This window comes from Arachis stenosperma, chromosome 9 (assembly GCF_014773155.1).
Source record: "Arachis stenosperma cultivar V10309 chromosome 9, arast.V10309.gnm1.PFL2, whole genome shotgun sequence".
NCBI lineage: Eukaryota > Viridiplantae > Streptophyta > Magnoliopsida > Fabales > Fabaceae > Arachis > Arachis stenosperma.
The window spans coordinates 12341932-12359860 of NC_080385.1; the positions used below are offsets into that span (position 1 = coordinate 12341932).

The following is a 17929-nucleotide window of genomic DNA, read 5'->3' on the forward strand; positions in this document are numbered from 1 at the left end:
TAAAAAATCTTTGTTACCCGATTCACGTATATCAAATAATTTTTCTAAATTATTTTATAAAAAATATCTTTAATATAATTATATTGTAATTAATATTTAATGAATAATATATAATTATACTAATTTAGAAACATATCTTCATTATAATTGTATCAAATCAAAATTTAATGTACTATTAAACTACTTATCAATTATCAATTAAAAATACTTTTATTCATTTTATTGATAATAATAATATCAATAATAGTAATACTAATAATAAAAAATCTTTATTACCCGTGATATGATAAAATTAATATATAATTATACTAATTTAGGAACATATATTCATTATAATTGTATCAAATCAATATTTAATGCATTATTAACAAATTACCTTAATAATAGGTAATTTACATATTTATTTTTGTTTTACTAAAGTCTATATATAGTGTTTTTCTGTGGTACATGAATCTAAATTTGAGAATCACTTCATAATTTTATATTTAGTGTTTTTTTACTACTTCATAGAATAAGAATGTATTCTTCGTTTTTATTGAAGTTGATCATTTTAAGGTACAATTTATAATTTTTTATAATATTTTTCATATACTCATTCTATTATATTATTCTTTTTATAATTTTTTATTTGTTGTTACTCTAAGTTATTCTTATCGTCTAATGTTCTAGTTCTATTGTCTTTTGCCACAATCATTTACAATGCATCACATCCATGAAATACCTCATCGAGTTGTCTTCACTGATTCGGGTTCCAACTACATGGATGTAAGCGTTCAAAGATATTATTAAGATTATTTTTGATTCAAGAATGATTCTATACTATACGTGACTAAGGACTAATAAAATAGGTTCAATATTGTTTAGGTAATTTAGTTTTACTATTAGTATTTGATTAAATTATAATTATAGAATTTTAAATTATTGCCTTAATTTATATATTACGATTATTTTTTGTGGATGTGCTATTTTTAAATAATTTAATAAAATGAAGTAGTGTCAGATATTATTAAGTTTATTTTTATCCTTTATTTCTTTATTTGTATTTTCATTATATTTGACAAAAAAATGAACCTACACATATATTAAATCGATGACCTAAAGACAATTTATTTGCCGATAAAAACAGATTTTATTTATAATTGGAATAAAATTTATTTGTCAATAATCGGTGGATAAAATTAAAATTACACCCATGTCATATAATTATAATTGATTAATTGGTATAAAATGAAATTATACCCGTGCCATGAGTAATAATCTAAATAATTATATCTTAACAAAATATAATTTGAAATAATTTATAAACAATTATCTTAACAAAAATAATTATTTAATAATTGATTTAAAAATTAATGCAAAAAATAATTATTAATAATAGTATTATTAACTGGGTAAATAATATAATTTCAAATTATTACTTGAAATATAAATAATATATGGAAATTTATTGAGTAAATCAATGATTTTGCACCTTAATAATTTAACAATTTTTACTCAATTAACCAGTTAATTGAATTAGTAATAACAATTTTCAATTTCAAATTTTCTATATTAAGTAGTTATTAAAAACTGGGTAATAACGATTTACACAGGAAAATCATTGATAAATTCAACTAACCATATAGAAGATAATATACTAACAGTTTTAGTATATTATTTATGGCAAGCGAAATTATTTCCTCAGATTTTCTATTAAAATTGAAATTAGTAATAGTTAAAAAAAGGTTTATTAATAAAATTACTAATAGTCACATTTTTATACACAGGATATATGTTTTTTATATATTATTTAAAAAATATAATGAAACATGAATAATGAATGAATATGTTATTTCTTTGACTAGCTAATTAATGCAAAATCGGGTACCTTTTTTATTCGATTGAGGTCATATTCTGTTTGATATGAAAGTTTCAATCACCTTAATTAAATCCTGTCTTTGTGCCTTAGCTTATACAGGTAGTAATATGTTACATATTATTTGGTATATCTAAGTAGTTATTTCCCATAGCGAAGATGTAAAAAATCATATTAAGGTTTATTGCCAAATAATTAGCTCATGAATAATAGTAGATTATATTATTTTGGGAAAGTATTTTCATTATAATTATATCAAATCAATATTTAATTATGATAAAATATGTTAATTATAATAATTGCGATATTTATAATTATATCATAAAAATCAATCAAATCAAATTATCACGGTAAATAATATGTTGTATATTATTACGGGAAATAATCCGTAGATAAAATTAAAATTACACCCGTGTCATATAATTATAATTGATTAATTGGTATAAAATGAAATTATACCCGTGTCATGAGTAATAATCTAAATAATTATATCTTAACAAAATATAATTTGAAATAATTTATAAACAATTATCTTAACAAAAATAATTATTTAATAATTGATTTAAAAATCAATGCAAAAAATAATTTTAATAATAGTGTTATTAACTGGGTAAATAATATAATTTCAAATTGTTACTTGAAATATAAATAATATATAGAAATCTATTGAGTAAATCAATGATTTTGCACCTTAATAATTTGACAATTATTACTCAATTAACCAGTTAATTGAATTAGTAATAACAATTTCCAATTTCAAATTTTGTATATTAAGTAATTATTAAAAACTGGGTAATAACGATTTACACGGGAAAATCATTGATAAATTCAATTAACCATAAAGAAGATAATATACTAACCGTTTTAGTATGTTATTTATGGCAAGGGAAATTATTTTCTCAAATTAAATTTTATATAATTATAGTAAGTCTCTATAATTAAAGCAATATAAAACTGCTTCATATATAGCAATAATATTATACATATTTATATATCTCTTCTTTTATCTCTTTTTTCAAAATATTGACATATAATTAATGTAAAAAATATATAATATTAAACTGGTTTGTTATGCATATATATGAATTTATATAATAACCCGTATAATTTATACGTATGGCATAATACATATATCAAAAAAAGATTCCATAATTTTTGAAAACCACTGTTTTGTTATATGAAATTGAAATTAAAATTAAATAATTTCTATTTATATGTGGACTCATAGAAAGCAAGGCTATGTCATAGGAAGGATATCTCATATATACCACCAATAAATAAGGAAGATTACTGTCTAAGGTTACTTTTGAACATTCAAAAGGAATGCACGAGTTTCAGTGATTTAAGAACAGTTGATAATGTCGTTTATGACTCCTTCAAAGATGCATGCTATGCTCTAGAACTGTTGCAGGATGACAGAGAATTTATTGATGCAATCTCTGAAGCAGGAACATGGCACTCTGCAATTTTTTAAGGAGACTTTTTGTTGTTTTATTAACATCAAATAACATGAGTAGGCCAGATTTTATTTGGCAAAAGACTTGAAATTTTCTCTCCGATGACGTACTATATGAACGAAGAAGATTACTACAAATGGAAGGTAACTATAGTCTATTATAATTTTTTCCCCTGTTAGAATTCAATTTATCATATAATTATAACAAAAATATTGGATAAGAAATTTTTAGAGTTATTTTCTTTAACAGAATACCTTTTTTGGGAGTAAAATTATCATACATATAGCAAATTGTTTATTGGTGTTCACTTTAACTTTTTCTCTTTCTCTGATAATATTTAGGAAATATAACAAAACATTACTTAACAATTGGATTATATATATATTAATTTCGTACTTGCTTTACTTCCTCTTCTTAATACAAATTTTGATTCATTGCTGTAAACTATATCTACTTAATCTAAGAAACCGTAACTAAATCCACATATTTCCAATACTTGCATTTGCATCGGTTGTTTGTGTGTCTTTTTTTTATATTATAATGATTTTGATATTCATGTTAATCACAATAATATTTTTTAAAAGGACATGTTACTAATGAAGCATTTTTTAAACCAAAAACAAGGAGTGTTATTTATTATTCAACAATGCATTTCAAACATTTTCTACTAGAGATTAATTAATAATTTTTTAAGTAATTGTGTTATTTTAAATTGAAAAAATATAAATTTGATCATGTCAGAAGTCCAAATAAAAGATATTGCACTTGCAAAAATTGAGGATTTGCTCCAGTCAAATGGCAGGTCATTGAAAGAATATTGTGAAATGCCATATCCTTCAGAAAATTTGGTGTCCAGCTTAAAAGACAGAATTATAATGGAAGAGTTGAACTTTGACGTTAATACTCTTGCGAATGAACTAGGTAGGTATTTAGAAAGGCTAACTAATGAGCAGAAATTTGCGTACGATCAAATAATTGGTGCTGTTAGCGGTAATATGGGTGGACTTTTCTTCTTATACGGTCAAGGTGGTTGTGAAAAAATATTCTTATGGTCAACTATATCATGCTCAATTAGGTCTAAAGAAGGTATATTTTTAAATGTTGCTTCGAGTGGGATTGCTGCACTTTTGTTGCCTAATGGAAGAACTGCACATTCAAGGTTTAAAATTCCTTTGGCCATAAATGAGGATTCTTTGTGTAGCATTAAACAGGGAAGTCCTCTTACAAGGTTAATATCCAAGGCCAAATTAATCATATGGGATGAAGCTCCAATGATAAGTAAGTATTGTTATGAAGCTTTAGACAAATGCCTCAGAGACATCTTAAGGTGCTCAGATTCGTATAATGCTCATTTGCCATTTGGAGGTAAAGTTGTTGTTCTCGGAGGAGATTTTAGACAAATTTTACCTGTGATTCCCAGAGGCTCAAGGAAAGATATAATTCAGTCTTCTATTAATTCTTCATATTTGTGGCATAACTGTAAGGTTTTGAAGCTTATAAAAAACATGAGATTGTCACTAGGTGAAAACAACAACATACAAGAACTCGAAAATTTTGCATAATGGCTACTCAAAATTGGTGATGGTTTGGCTGGTGATACAACAGATGGTGAATCGATCGTTTATATACCATCTGACATTTTGATTAAGAACTCTGAGACAGCTTTGGATGACCTCATTGATTTCGTGTATCTAGATATGTTATCCAATTTATCCGTTGAAAATTATTTCAAGAATAGAGCAATTCTTGCACCAATTTTGGATTGTGTCACTGATGTCAACAACAAGATGACTGCAGGGTTACATGGACAAAAAAGAGTCTACTTAAGTTCAGACTCTGTGTGTTCTGAAGAGGGAAATATGGAATTTGAGTTAGATGCTTTCTCGCCGGAGATTCTAAATAGAATAAATTGTTCAGGTCTACCACCACACAAGTTGGTTCTGAAGGTTGGCCCTCCTGTTATGTTGCTGCGGAATATAGACCAAACTAATGGTTTGTGCAATGGAACGAGGATGCAAAGTTAGAAGAATGGGAAATCATGTGATAGAATGCAAGACTTTAACTGGTAACAAAGCTGGAAGTATTGTTCTTATCCCAAGACTGAATCTAATTCCAAATAATGAAACATTTCCGGTCAGGTTTCAAAGAAGACAATTCCCAATTATCATGTCATTTGCAATGACAATAAATAAGTCCCAGGGACAAACTCTATCGAAAGTTGGAATTTACCTTCCAAAGCCAGTTTTTACCCATGATCAATTGTATGTTGCGTTATCAAGGGTAACGAGTAAAGATGGTCTGCGAGTACTGTTGCAAGATCATGGACACTTGGAAGATAACTGCACGATGAATGTGGTATATAGAGAAGTTTTTGAGAGCCTATAATAAAAAGGTAATAACAAAATGTCTTACTAAATCTATTTATTTATTAAAATTTATTACTATCACTTAAAAAAATTTAGAAATTCTAGGAACTAATAGATGAATTCTTATTGTACATTAATAGTTTGAGAATATTAAAATTATCATAAAAATTCGTATAATTTTATTCTCTTGACAAACAATTTTATAATTACGTTAATCATATAATTTTATATACAAATATTGATACAGTGTTGTTTAATGTATATATTTTGCAGGTATCAAAGGATAGCATTGAATTGTTATTCAGTAGGTTTAAATTATTTATTGTTTATTACAAAACTTTCTGCATTAGAATTCTATATTAATTTGTTCTTCATTTTGAGTTGATTTTGATATTTTCTTACTTCATAGTAAACTAACATATAAAACTTTATTGGTAAATTTAAGTATTACTAGATTATTTATGGTCATATTGAGTATATATGCCTGATTTATTGAAAAAAGTAGATTAAATAACTATTTTATAGTTAATACAATTAATACTATATTAAGAAAAGAAAAACAACGCATACAAGTTATTTTTTATTAATTAAATTATTATAATTAAAATGAAATTTAACGTAACAACTTAAAATTATAATTTCAATCTTATCACGTGTATGGTATGGGTGATTAAACTTGTTATTATGACAAAGGGTAAAGTGTATATACCTTTTTGAGTATAACTACGAGTATATAATAAAGATTAATTAATTTTATCCTTTGTATATTAAATTAATGCCACTCATTTGCAACCATATTACGCGGCTTCTTATATATATATATATATATATATTTCAATTTTATTTGATAATATAAAATGACTAAGACACATTAAATGAAGTGGTAGTCAGATTACAATTTTAAAGAGAGGATTAATAATAGTCAGCTGATGAAAAGGACAATTATTGGTAGAAAAAATAAATAAATCAAATTATAATAATTGGAGATGACTACTAGAATTCTATATGGAAAAACAAAAAAAAAACATAAAAATATAAAATAAAAATCAACGTAGTATGAACTGGCATCTAATAATCATCAATTTCTTTAGATGAGTTGGACAAAGGAAAATTCTAAAACTGAAATTGCTTAAATTCAAATATCATTCTATTATTTAATCTTTGTTCAATTCATAGTTCCATAAATAGCATTTTCAAAACAATAGATAATTGGATGATAGGAGCTTGTCAATTCATATATGGAAAAGAGTTTATATTTATAAATCAAATACGCAAAGCACGAGCAAACAAACATTCTCATGATTGGCAACTAATAGAGATTGAAAGAGTTATGGATGGAATTTAATTTGTACCAGTCTTATTCTTATGTATGCTACATCAAAGTCTAAACACACATTGCTTCTTAACATCATTTTCCAATTTTCTTTTTCTTAATACACATTTTCCTTTTCCTAAACATCCCTTTCAATTTATTTGCTAATAAGATTTTCAAATAACAAATATTTTGAAAAATCATTCACAAAAAAGAAAAAAAATTGAGTTTCAGTCCTTCTTAGTATCTCCTAAAATATTTTTTAGTAGGCAATTCGTAAATATCTTTAAAATTATTTATTGAGCTTTGAAAATTTTTACAATTTGGGTAATTAATAGTGTTAAATATATGTAAACTTTCAATGTTGAAGAATAAATAAACAATTAATTATTTTATTTTTTAACATTTTTCGATTAACAATCCAACAATTACTGATTAAAATAAATTAGAATTTGTAATTTAACCATAAAAAGTAAAACATGTCAGTTTTTTTTAATATCTTATCTCAAAGAGACAAAGACTAATCTCTTTCACATTTTTCTCAGTAAAAAACCAGCTTAAATTTTATTTTGATTAAAAATTAGCTAGGTTGTCTATCGGGGAAAATTAAAAAAAAAACAACTATATTACATATACATAAATAATACATATTAAAAATTGTAAAATAAATAAACATATTATAATTAATTTGGTCGTTATTTTTAATAGTTACATAATATATTTTTGAAAAAAAAATTAGGAATCGAATTCAGTGTTAATATTTAAGAGAAAAGATCGAGAAGCAAAGGAAAGTAAATAGGTACTATTACTACTGGGTATAACTCAATTGTGAGTGTTGTGACTTTCTCGTGGATCCATTAATTGCGGCATAATTTTCTACATCACACAAAGTAACTACTAATTAACTAACATAAATAATTGTCATTTTCTACTTCCTCTTCTAATTCATCTATCTATCTAAGTTTCTTAATTCTATACAGACACTTATATTCCATTATTCATTAGGTGTGAGTAGTTACTAGTGTTTTCAATTATTGAACAAGCAGAAAATAGAAACTGTAAAAATAAATTGGTTACTCAAATAATCCGCAGCTCCTTACCCTAATATAACTGATAATAATGTGTATATATGTGTGTGTCTTTGTCACTCTGTCAGCATTGCCACCATTGCCATTACATTCATTTTTTGGATCCATCAAAATTCACTGTTATAATTAGGTGTGTATATGCATATCTATTAATGAATTTTACCTACATACTTTAATTGAGGAGATTAATCTTCTTTTCTTTGCTTACCATTATTCATAATTTGGATGGATATTATTAGGAAAATGGTCGTTTATTGTTATAATTTATTGGTATTAGGCATGATTTGGTAAAATTTTTATTTTTGGAAAGTCAATTTTTTAAAAGTTACAGTACTTGTATTTGGTAAAATTAAATTAAAAATAATTTTTAATAAATACAAGTATTATTATTGTGTTTAGTAAAATAACTTTTAAAAATAAAAAAATTATAATAGACATATATAAAATAAAGGATAATTATCTTTTTTGGTACTAATAATTAATAAGGATAATTTTAAAAATTTATTATTATATAAAATTATATTAAATTTTTTAATTTTGATAAATACAAGTCAATTTAAAAAAAATTAGCTATTTTCAAAAACACGTCTAACTTTTAAAAGCTACAAATATAAACACGGAAACTTTTAATTTACCAAATACAACGAGATATATATTTGTATTTTTAAAAAATACAAACTCATTTTCAAAAAAATTTACCAAACCAAACGTTAGGTTATAACTAACTAAATCTAATTTATTTGTGAAAGATTTAATATCATGATATGTTGTGGTAAATCTAAATCCAATAGTTAGTTAATTTATTTACTAAGTGCACTCCATAATATTTTAATTGATAAATTTTTATTAATTTTGTTTTATTGAAGTTCTTAATATATTAAGAAAACTATAAATTTATTACTTTCAAAATCTTTAACACTCCTTAACAAAAGTCTTTGATAGATATATATAATTCCTTGTGCGGTTTTTATTAGGCATTTAATAATAATGGATTTAAAATGCTTAAGTAATAAGCTGTTTAAAATTTACAAGATAAACTTTGAAATATTGTACATATTTATTATTTTAAAAACATTCTTAAGAATTAAGATAATCATTAACTTATAATAAGTTCAATAAACAGATGAAGGAAGTTTTTCTTTTGTTTTCCTTTTTCCTTTTATTTAAAGGGCTAAGTTCATTTTGTAGCCACATCATTCTTTGTGCTATACCTAATAAGAATTGTTGAACCAATGCTGTTTATATTGATTAGCAAAATTTAATATTATTTAATTATATCAGAGAAAATTAAATACCATAAAATAAATAATAATTAAAAATATAAAATAAAATAGTTAAATTTTTATTTTTTGTGGAATATTTTTGTTAGCATAGATTGTAGTTGGTTGAAAAATAGACATGTTTTGTTGTTTTAAAGTGAGATTGAGGTGGATATGAAGGGGGGTATTAAATATGCTTGACCTAATCACAGGCTGTCGTAGAAGGGTAATTAAATGATAGTTATGTAATAGAAGAAGTCAACCAACCTCTAACAATTAATATTTTCATTTCAATTTGGATGTGAAAAGCCTCTACAAGCCCATGTGAATATTACATATGGAGGGCCCCTTCCATTTACGTCACTATCCCTTCTTCTTTTTCTACAAAGGACAAGTGGAACCTCTCTGCCTTTATTTTTAATATCTAGAAACAAAACAGACATTTGTTTTAAAAGAAATTAAATTATTAAAATTATATCATTTTAAATACTATATAATTAGTAAATTGCGAAATAATTAGTATTGTGAGTTAAAAGGAATCATTAAAGTAAGATTAATTAATGATGTGTTAAGACTCTATATATTAAATAAAAATTTTAATTTTAAAAGGCCAAACCCACCATGTGATATGGAAATTTTTTGAGAATAATGAATTCGTTCTCTCAATTTTTGTTTTTAATTAACAGAATGAAATATAATTTCTAATCTTTTAAATTTTTTTTTTGTTCCACCTATAAAAGATATAGTAAAAACCACAATTTATCCCCTTAAATAAAAAAAATTTGAGAAAATCTAAATCAGGAACGTTTCATGTCATCCCAATGGTTTCCATTCCATTTTTGAGAAAGTGACCTAAGGTTCAAAGTTGCTTCCTAGTAGTCTTAAAAATTTTAAAGAGATATTCTTTTTATACAAAATTAGAGCCATAAAAAACAATCTTAAAGAATTAAATGAATTTAATTAATTAAAAAAATTTAGTAACAAAAAAGAATTAGTCAAAAACAGTCCGAAATTTATCTTATTTAATATTTATTAATTATTACAATAATTAATTAATATTAAATAAGGTAAATTTTGATTTTTTTTTTAATCTTTCTAACATTATTTCCGTTAATTAATTTACCACTTCCTTTCTTCCCAATATTATTTCTTCTCAATAAAAGAAAAGTGCATAATAAAGAAAAGTGCATAGTGAAATATAGTATACTTAATTGAAAATCTTCTCCCTTAATTAAGAATTTAAGTGCATGTTAAAGAATAAATAGTAGCAACAAATGCTCATCTTTATGATAGTGCAAATAAAATTTATTCTTTGCCACTTACCCTTGTCCCTAGTACGAAAGAGGGATAACTATATATTTCTAATCAACTCGTGTCTCTCATCTAACAAAAAAGAATGAATAATAAAGGAAAAGATAAACCACGGACAATGTAACTAAAGAAGACGAAACTTCCTTTGTAGAAGTTGTCATTAAAAATGAGAACTCCATTGCTATTTATATTCCACAAGATAAGGAACCAAATGCCTCTTGGTAAATGTATGTCCCTTTTGAAATAGTACACTTAATTTAATTACTAGGGCTAGAGGTTGCCCTGATTTAAAAAAAAAAAAGTTATCAAGCCATTGAACTTTGATAAAATAAATTGTATTGAAATTATTACTTCGACATTAGCTAATAGACTAATAAGAAATGAATATTGATATTTTTATTTTGATAATTTTTTTTCGAATTCATATAAACATACAATAAATAAATTATATCTAGAGGGATATTTTAAAAAATAAGAGTAGCGATATCATCATCTTAAGTAATATTATACATAATCTCCTTATAGAATCTATATATGTAATGTTTATGAGAAAGTTGTTAATATAATTTACAAAATGTAAATAAATAAATATATATATATATATATATATATATATATATATATATATATATATATATAACTGGATTTTAATATGATTATGCTACGATGATGGCTGCGATTATATAAATATTATTAAAATTAAAATCACACTTTTTTTATATTTTAATAACACTTTTTAAAAAGTGTTATTTTAATTTTAGCAGCATTTTTTAAAATATTATAATCACTATAATCACTATAAAATAAGCATACTAGAATGATCTATATATATATGTATATAAAGTATTGTTGTGTTTATTAATTTAACCAAAACAAATGTGTCTAACTTTCATTTAAACCACTATAGGACACGCGCAGATTAGCGGCGGTTTAATTGTCGAATTGTGGTGGTTTTAAATCGCTGCTAAACAGATTGTCAGCGAAATATGAACCGCAACGCATAAAGACGCGGGAATCACATTTTGAGGCAATTTCTAGCAACTGCTGGCATAACCGCCGCAAATCATAAATATTGCGGCAAATAATTTTGCGGTGGTTTAGAACCGTTACTATATCATCCAAAAGTGATTTCCTACGAGTGTTTGTGACAACTATCAACCGCCGCAATTTTTTACGGAAATTTATTCGCGGCGGTTTAAAACCACTGCGTGTGTTGTAATTAACGTATTGTTAAGTTACTCTAACTATTTACTTAGATTATTTAAGGGCGATATGTTATTATGTGAACATGTTTAAACTTTAAACCAATAGAAACATAAACTCTAACGAGCCTAAAAATCGGTCATTTGCTGACAAGCAAAAAAATAATTTACCTCTAGTAAATTAAAAAAGAGGTCATGATGATGTGTAGATATTAAAATTTAGATGGAGTAAATCTAAGTAAGCCCTAAAAATTAACTTATTAAAGAATATCTCACACTTATAAATTATTTAGCAATTTTATCTCTAAAAAATGTGAAATTTTTAATAAATTTCTTAAGACTGATCATCTAGATCGTACTAATAAATTAAAATTAAATAGACCTAATTGAATTTTTAAAGTAGCTCTTAGAATGAAATATTTTTCACTTTAGAAATTTGATTATTGAGAATGTCGGCCTTATAATAGGAAATCGCAGGCATATTATTGTTAGTTTTGTTTCCTTTTCAGATTTATTTTCATGTCACCCAACCGTTCTTCTATGTGTGGGTCTGGTTTGAGTGACCAAAACCCGAGTAAAAGAAGTGGTTGAAACTTGAAAGGGGTAATACAAGCAGTAAAAAGCAAAAGGCAAAAAAGGCAAACCGAGTGAGAAACCAAAGCAACAAAAGAAACAAACAAGTCTTGGTCTCGCGTGAGAAGACTTTGGAGTCGGTGGCCACATTAAAGTTGAAATTATATATACCATTATGTAATCTTAATTGAGAATTTGATGAACTCAACAGTGGGGGAGAAAAGTAAGTAAGAGTGTGCATTAAGCAAAAAAGATTTTTGAATTCAAATCCCAAATGCTAAGATAAAGGCATGCACATGGTTAAAGTGTAGTATCATATCATTAATCAAATGAAAAAATTAAATAAATAGAGAATGAATGGTTCTTGGGATGGCCTATTTTGTGGCCCCACCATCCCCATTAACAGGAATTTTGAACAGTGTTGTTCACACTGCTGCTACCCTAAACCCTTTGATTGAGGGATCATTTTCAAAGCATAGACTTTTATTAAGAAATGTGTGGTAACAAAAAAAAAATTAGTTAAAATAAGTTATTTATATTATTAGTGTCATAATAAAAGTTTCACTTATATATGCATTAAAGACACGACTTAAAAATAATTAATTAAAAGATATGATAGCCAAACCCTAACAACAATAATCATCATAATTGCAGGCCTAAATCTAAACTATAGTTTAATTATGACAACATTCAATTCAGCAATTATCTTACTAATTTCCTCTCCCCCTATCAACGATTATGTTTCAATTATGCACCATTGCACGTAAGAGAATTAGAATGTCATCGATAAGATTAAAAAAAAATGTAACGAAATATTGCAAGAAATATAGTTACTATATCACATTGGCACAAAAATAGTATGTACAGTAGGAATTAAATTTCCATATTAAAAGTTATCATCAGTTCTTCATCACATACATTAAGAAAACTTTAATGACTGAAACCTCAGATGAATATGGATGCAGATTTATTGTGGAAATAGTATAGTAAGCTAAGACATATACATATAAGAGAAAGAAATTAAGGCTCAATTCTGAAAATCAATACAAGGTGATGAAATGTTCATAAATTATACTATAAATTGCAAATCAAAAGAAACAAAGAAAAAAAATCAAGAAAAAATAAAATTAAAAAAAAAAAGAGTATGATATGAAAGAGACAATGACAATGACAATAAACTCCAGAAACAAGGGCAGTAGCATCAACAAGTAACCACTGCCATTGAAGCCGAGAATTATGATCTCCGAATTCATCCATGATCCATCCCTATACATACATTTTTTTTTCCTTTCTTTCTTTCACTGCAACCTACTTACTCTCTTGTGTTTTTTTTCTTATTATTTTTTTGACAACTCAGAATATCCATAACAATTTCAGATCAATATGGGAGAGACTTTCTCCTCTTACCTCAATTCCACCGTAACCTCTTCTTCTTCTTCATCCTCCTTCGAATTCTTCTTCTTGTTCTATGTTTATCTATGGACCCATAAACGACATAAAAATATTTAAAAGAAAAAACAACAAACCCATGTCTTCTGTTTGGTTTATTATTGAAGCCCCAAAAGCGACGAGAATCGCATAATAATAACAATAATTTTGGTACAGAAGAAAATTAACATCATCCACCCCAGTAGTAAAAATGTGAACTTTTTTTATGGTGTTTGGTAGAGAGAGAGTAGAGGGAGAAAGTGGGGTTAGAGGAGGAAGTTCTCAAAAGAATCAATAATAAGGTGGTGGTGGTGGTGATGCATACGAGACTCCGATAACAGGTGGCAAGGGCCCTTCATATACAGGTGCTGGTGGCGGTGATGGTGATGGCGGTGGATGGTAAGGTGCAGGCTGTGGCGATGGTGGTGGATGGTAAGGTGCAGGGTGTGGTGATGGTTGTGGTGGTGGATGCTCTTCGCATGGTGGTGGCGAAGGGGGAGGCGGAGGAGGTGGTGGGGGTGGTTCTATACATAGTGGAGGAGGTGGTGGTGGCTCTATACATGGTGGGGGCGGTGATGGTGGTGGTGGTGAATAGACTGGTGGAGGTGAGTGGACAGGAGGTGGTGGCGGTGGTGAGAGGTAAGGGTAAATGGGTGGTGGTGGTGAATGAGGTGGGGGCGGAGGTGAGTGGTGAGGTGGTGGAGGTGGTGGTGAATGTGGTGGCGGTGGCGAATGAGGTGGTGGTGGGGAGTTATAGTAGTAAACAGGTGGGGGTGGAGAGTACACTGGCGGTGGTGGTGGTGAGGGTGGTGGCGGAGATGGAGGAGGAGGCGGCGGTGGTCGTACACAGTAAATTGGCGGTGGTGAAGGAGGTGGTGGTGAGGGTGGAGGCGGGTACACTACTGGTGGCGGCGGCGACGGAGGTGGAGGTGAGGGTGGTGGAGGAGACGGCGGTGGCGGAGATGGCGAAGGTGGTGGGGGTGACGGAGGAGGCGGGGAAGGTGGCGGCGGTGAAGGCGGCGGTGGAGGTGGAGAATACACAGGTGGAGGCGGTGAAGGCGGTGGAGGGGACGGTGGAGGTGGTGAGGGTGGCGGGGGCGGTGGAGAGTAAACTGGTGGAGGAGGTGGCGGCGGAGGAGGCGGGGGAGACGGTGGTGGCGGAGGTGGAGAGTACACTGGTGGAGGCGGCGATGGGGGCGGTGGAGAATACACTGGTGGAGGTGGTGACGGCGGGGGAGGTGGAGGCGATAATACCGGAGGAGGAAGAGCAAGAGGCGGAGAAGGAATTGACGGAACAAAAGGCTTACACCTGAAAGAGCCGCAATTCACTGAAGGCGTGGCCCTGCATTGGGCGGCAGAGCGCTGCAGTGGCCTAGCAGGCAAGCAGTTCTTCCTATCATCAAAAGCCGGCAGAGCCAAACACGTTGGTGGCTCACCCATGAAGAAATTATAAGAATATGTAAAGTTCTCCAAATTTGGCAGAGAACAAATACTGGCCGGAATTACACCAGAGAGCAAGTTGTGTGCCACATTAAGTTGCTCCAAGCTCACCGCTCCACCAATTGCGTCTGGCAAAGGCCCCACCAGCTGATTAAAGCTCACATCAAACACAGTTAGATTCTTCAACAACCCTACTTCTGCCGGAAAACAAGAACGGAAACCGTTATTCATCAGAATAATCTCGTTCAGCCTTGACATGTTCCCGATGCTTGAAGGCACACAGCCGTGGAACTTGTTGTTCGCCAAAACTATTACCGACACAGGCGAATTACCGAAATTATCCGGCAAATCGAAGACAAAACGATTATGATTTATGAAAATGGCATCCAGATCTTTATCAAAGAGCTGTGAAGGCACTGTGCCTTCAAATTCGTTGAACCTCAGATCTAGAAATTTAAGCTTGGGCAATCGCAGAACTACCGCCGGGAACTTACCGGCAAACCGGTTGTTGCTGAGATCTAACTCAAAGAGGATCTTGAGACGGTCGAACTTGTGGGGAAGTGTGCCACAGAACCTGTTTGTGTTAATGTGGAAGAGAGCAAGATCTGTGAGCAAGCCAAGCTCCTCAGGCAGGTAACCAGCAATGTCGCCATGGTTGAGGTCAATGCCGGCAACGGTGCGGGTCCTGTTGTCATCAGGTGCAGGTGCACAGAAGACTCCAGTGTAGTCGCAGACATTAGGACCTACCCAATTAGCGGTGAGATTCAGAGGATCAGAGAGAATAGCTTGCTTCCATGCTTGTAAGGCTATGTATGCGTTTCTGATGCGGTTGTTCTCAAAGACCAAGGTAGGGTCCACTGTAACATCTTCTCCTCTGTCTCCGTACTCGTCTCTGTAGTAGAGAAGCTGCCTCTGCTTGATGTACATGGTTTCTGCCTCCGTGAGTGCTCCATTGAACTCGTGCTTTGTGGTGCTTGTTGCGGCGGCGGAGGAAGAGAGGGTGAGTGTGAGTGAGCCCAGAAACAAGGCAATGAGGTGGAAATGGTGAATGGTTATGGCTTCTTTCTTCCTCATCTCACATGAGGCATCTGAATGCTGCTTCCTTCTTTAGTCTTTCCTCCTTTTTTCTTTGCTTTAGTTTTTCAAGTGGGGTTTTGAAAAAGTTTCGACCTTTGAGATCCGGAGATAATGCAGCTATGGAGGATTATGTTGGTGGTGGTGGTGGTGGGTTGAGAGAGGCAAAGAGAAAAATGAGTTCTCTCTCTCTTCTTTTTTTTTTTTGGTTTCTAGGAATTTTGGATCTCTGTGTGAGTATATGAGTGAGAGGAGAGAGAGAAGAATGGGGTGTGTGGTGTGGTATGAAATAATTCATCAAAAGGACAGCTATATCACAGCTCAAAGCCCACCCAGATTCTCTCTCTTTTCTTTTTTTTTTTTTTCAATTTTCTGAATTGTTTCTTCTTCTTCTTCTTCTAATTCCTTCCTTTGGTCAATTTTCTCAAATTTTCAATTTACAGATGTTCATAATTTAATTATTTAATAACCAAAAAGTCTTAGAATGATCAGATTTTAGTAATTTTAATCAGTAATTCATTAACACAAATTTAAAATTATTTTTAATAAATATAATGCAAATTGTTATGGGTCAAATATTGATTCAAAATCATAATATTTATTGAAGATGTAGTATTGTTGTTTAATAACTATTGTTTACGTGTGCCTTTATTAGTTTTGGTAAAATATTTTGTTCTTTCCCTTTTGTTTTTTGAGGAGCTTCCTTTATTTTATTTAATTAAGGATGAATTACAGGTATCTCCGAGACTTTCTTATCCTATTTGGAACACAATTCCGTTTAGTTGTCACTCCTTAAGGAAGTTTGAAATAAAGTGAAAGGAGACGCGGATTAGAGAGCTGTCTGTGGGCTATTTTTTTTTTTTATAATACATTGATATAAATTAATTAAAACAAAATTAAATTGGGTTGATTTAATTATAGTTTATTAATTTGTTTAAATAAATGTTACATGTTTAAATTTTGTTTTATACATGTAACAATAATAAATTATTAAATGAAGTTTCAATTTGCAGACAATTAATTCTTAATTTATTGGATTAAAATTTTTTGGCGACAAGAGCTTCAAGATGTGACACTCTGGTTAGCTCGTTCTTGAGCGCACCAATACCGACCACTGCTCCGGTATCATCTTCGTCGCCCCTCAACCCCTTAGCTCCATGGCTCTTTCACTTTATGGTCATTAATGTCGATTCAATGCCACAATTGCTATTCTCGAGTTTCCTTCTTTTGAATTTTAGCAAATAGTGCTTCGGCCCTAAACTAAATTGCTCATTCATTTTCACGGTGCTATCACTATCCTATTAGTTTCTGAACTTTTCTATTCATACTTGGTAATAGTGTAACAGTTACCCCCTTTCTTTTTCCAAGCTCTCATTTCATTGTTTGTTCTTCTTAGTTGTAGTTCTAACTTTTAAATAAACTCTCACTTCATCACTTGTTGTTCTTAATTGTAGTTTCAATTTCTAAATACAAACACATTCTTTCATTCTACTACTCGACTTTTTTTGTCTTTATTCAATTTCAATTTTATTTTTGTGGTTGCTCTTTGCTCTTCATATTTATC

At 29.6% G+C, this 17929-nt stretch overlaps 1 protein-coding gene and 1 pseudogene across 1 annotated transcript; one reads left to right on the plus strand and one right to left on the minus strand.

Moving 5' to 3' along the window:
• The first annotated feature begins 538 nt into the window (after positions 1 to 538).
• LOC130948449 (uncharacterized) lies at positions 539 to 5697 on the plus strand (annotated as a pseudogene).
• A 7731-nt stretch (positions 5698 to 13428) lies between these two features.
• On the minus strand, positions 13429 to 16654 carry LOC130948364 (leucine-rich repeat extensin-like protein 4). The gene has a single exon (XM_057877083.1). It carries the CDS (start codon positions 16363 to 16365, stop codon positions 14143 to 14145), a length of 2223 nt encoding a protein of 740 aa, XP_057733066.1. The 5' UTR covers positions 16366 to 16654; the 3' UTR covers positions 13429 to 14142.
• Between the last annotated feature and the right edge of the window lie 1275 nt (positions 16655 to 17929).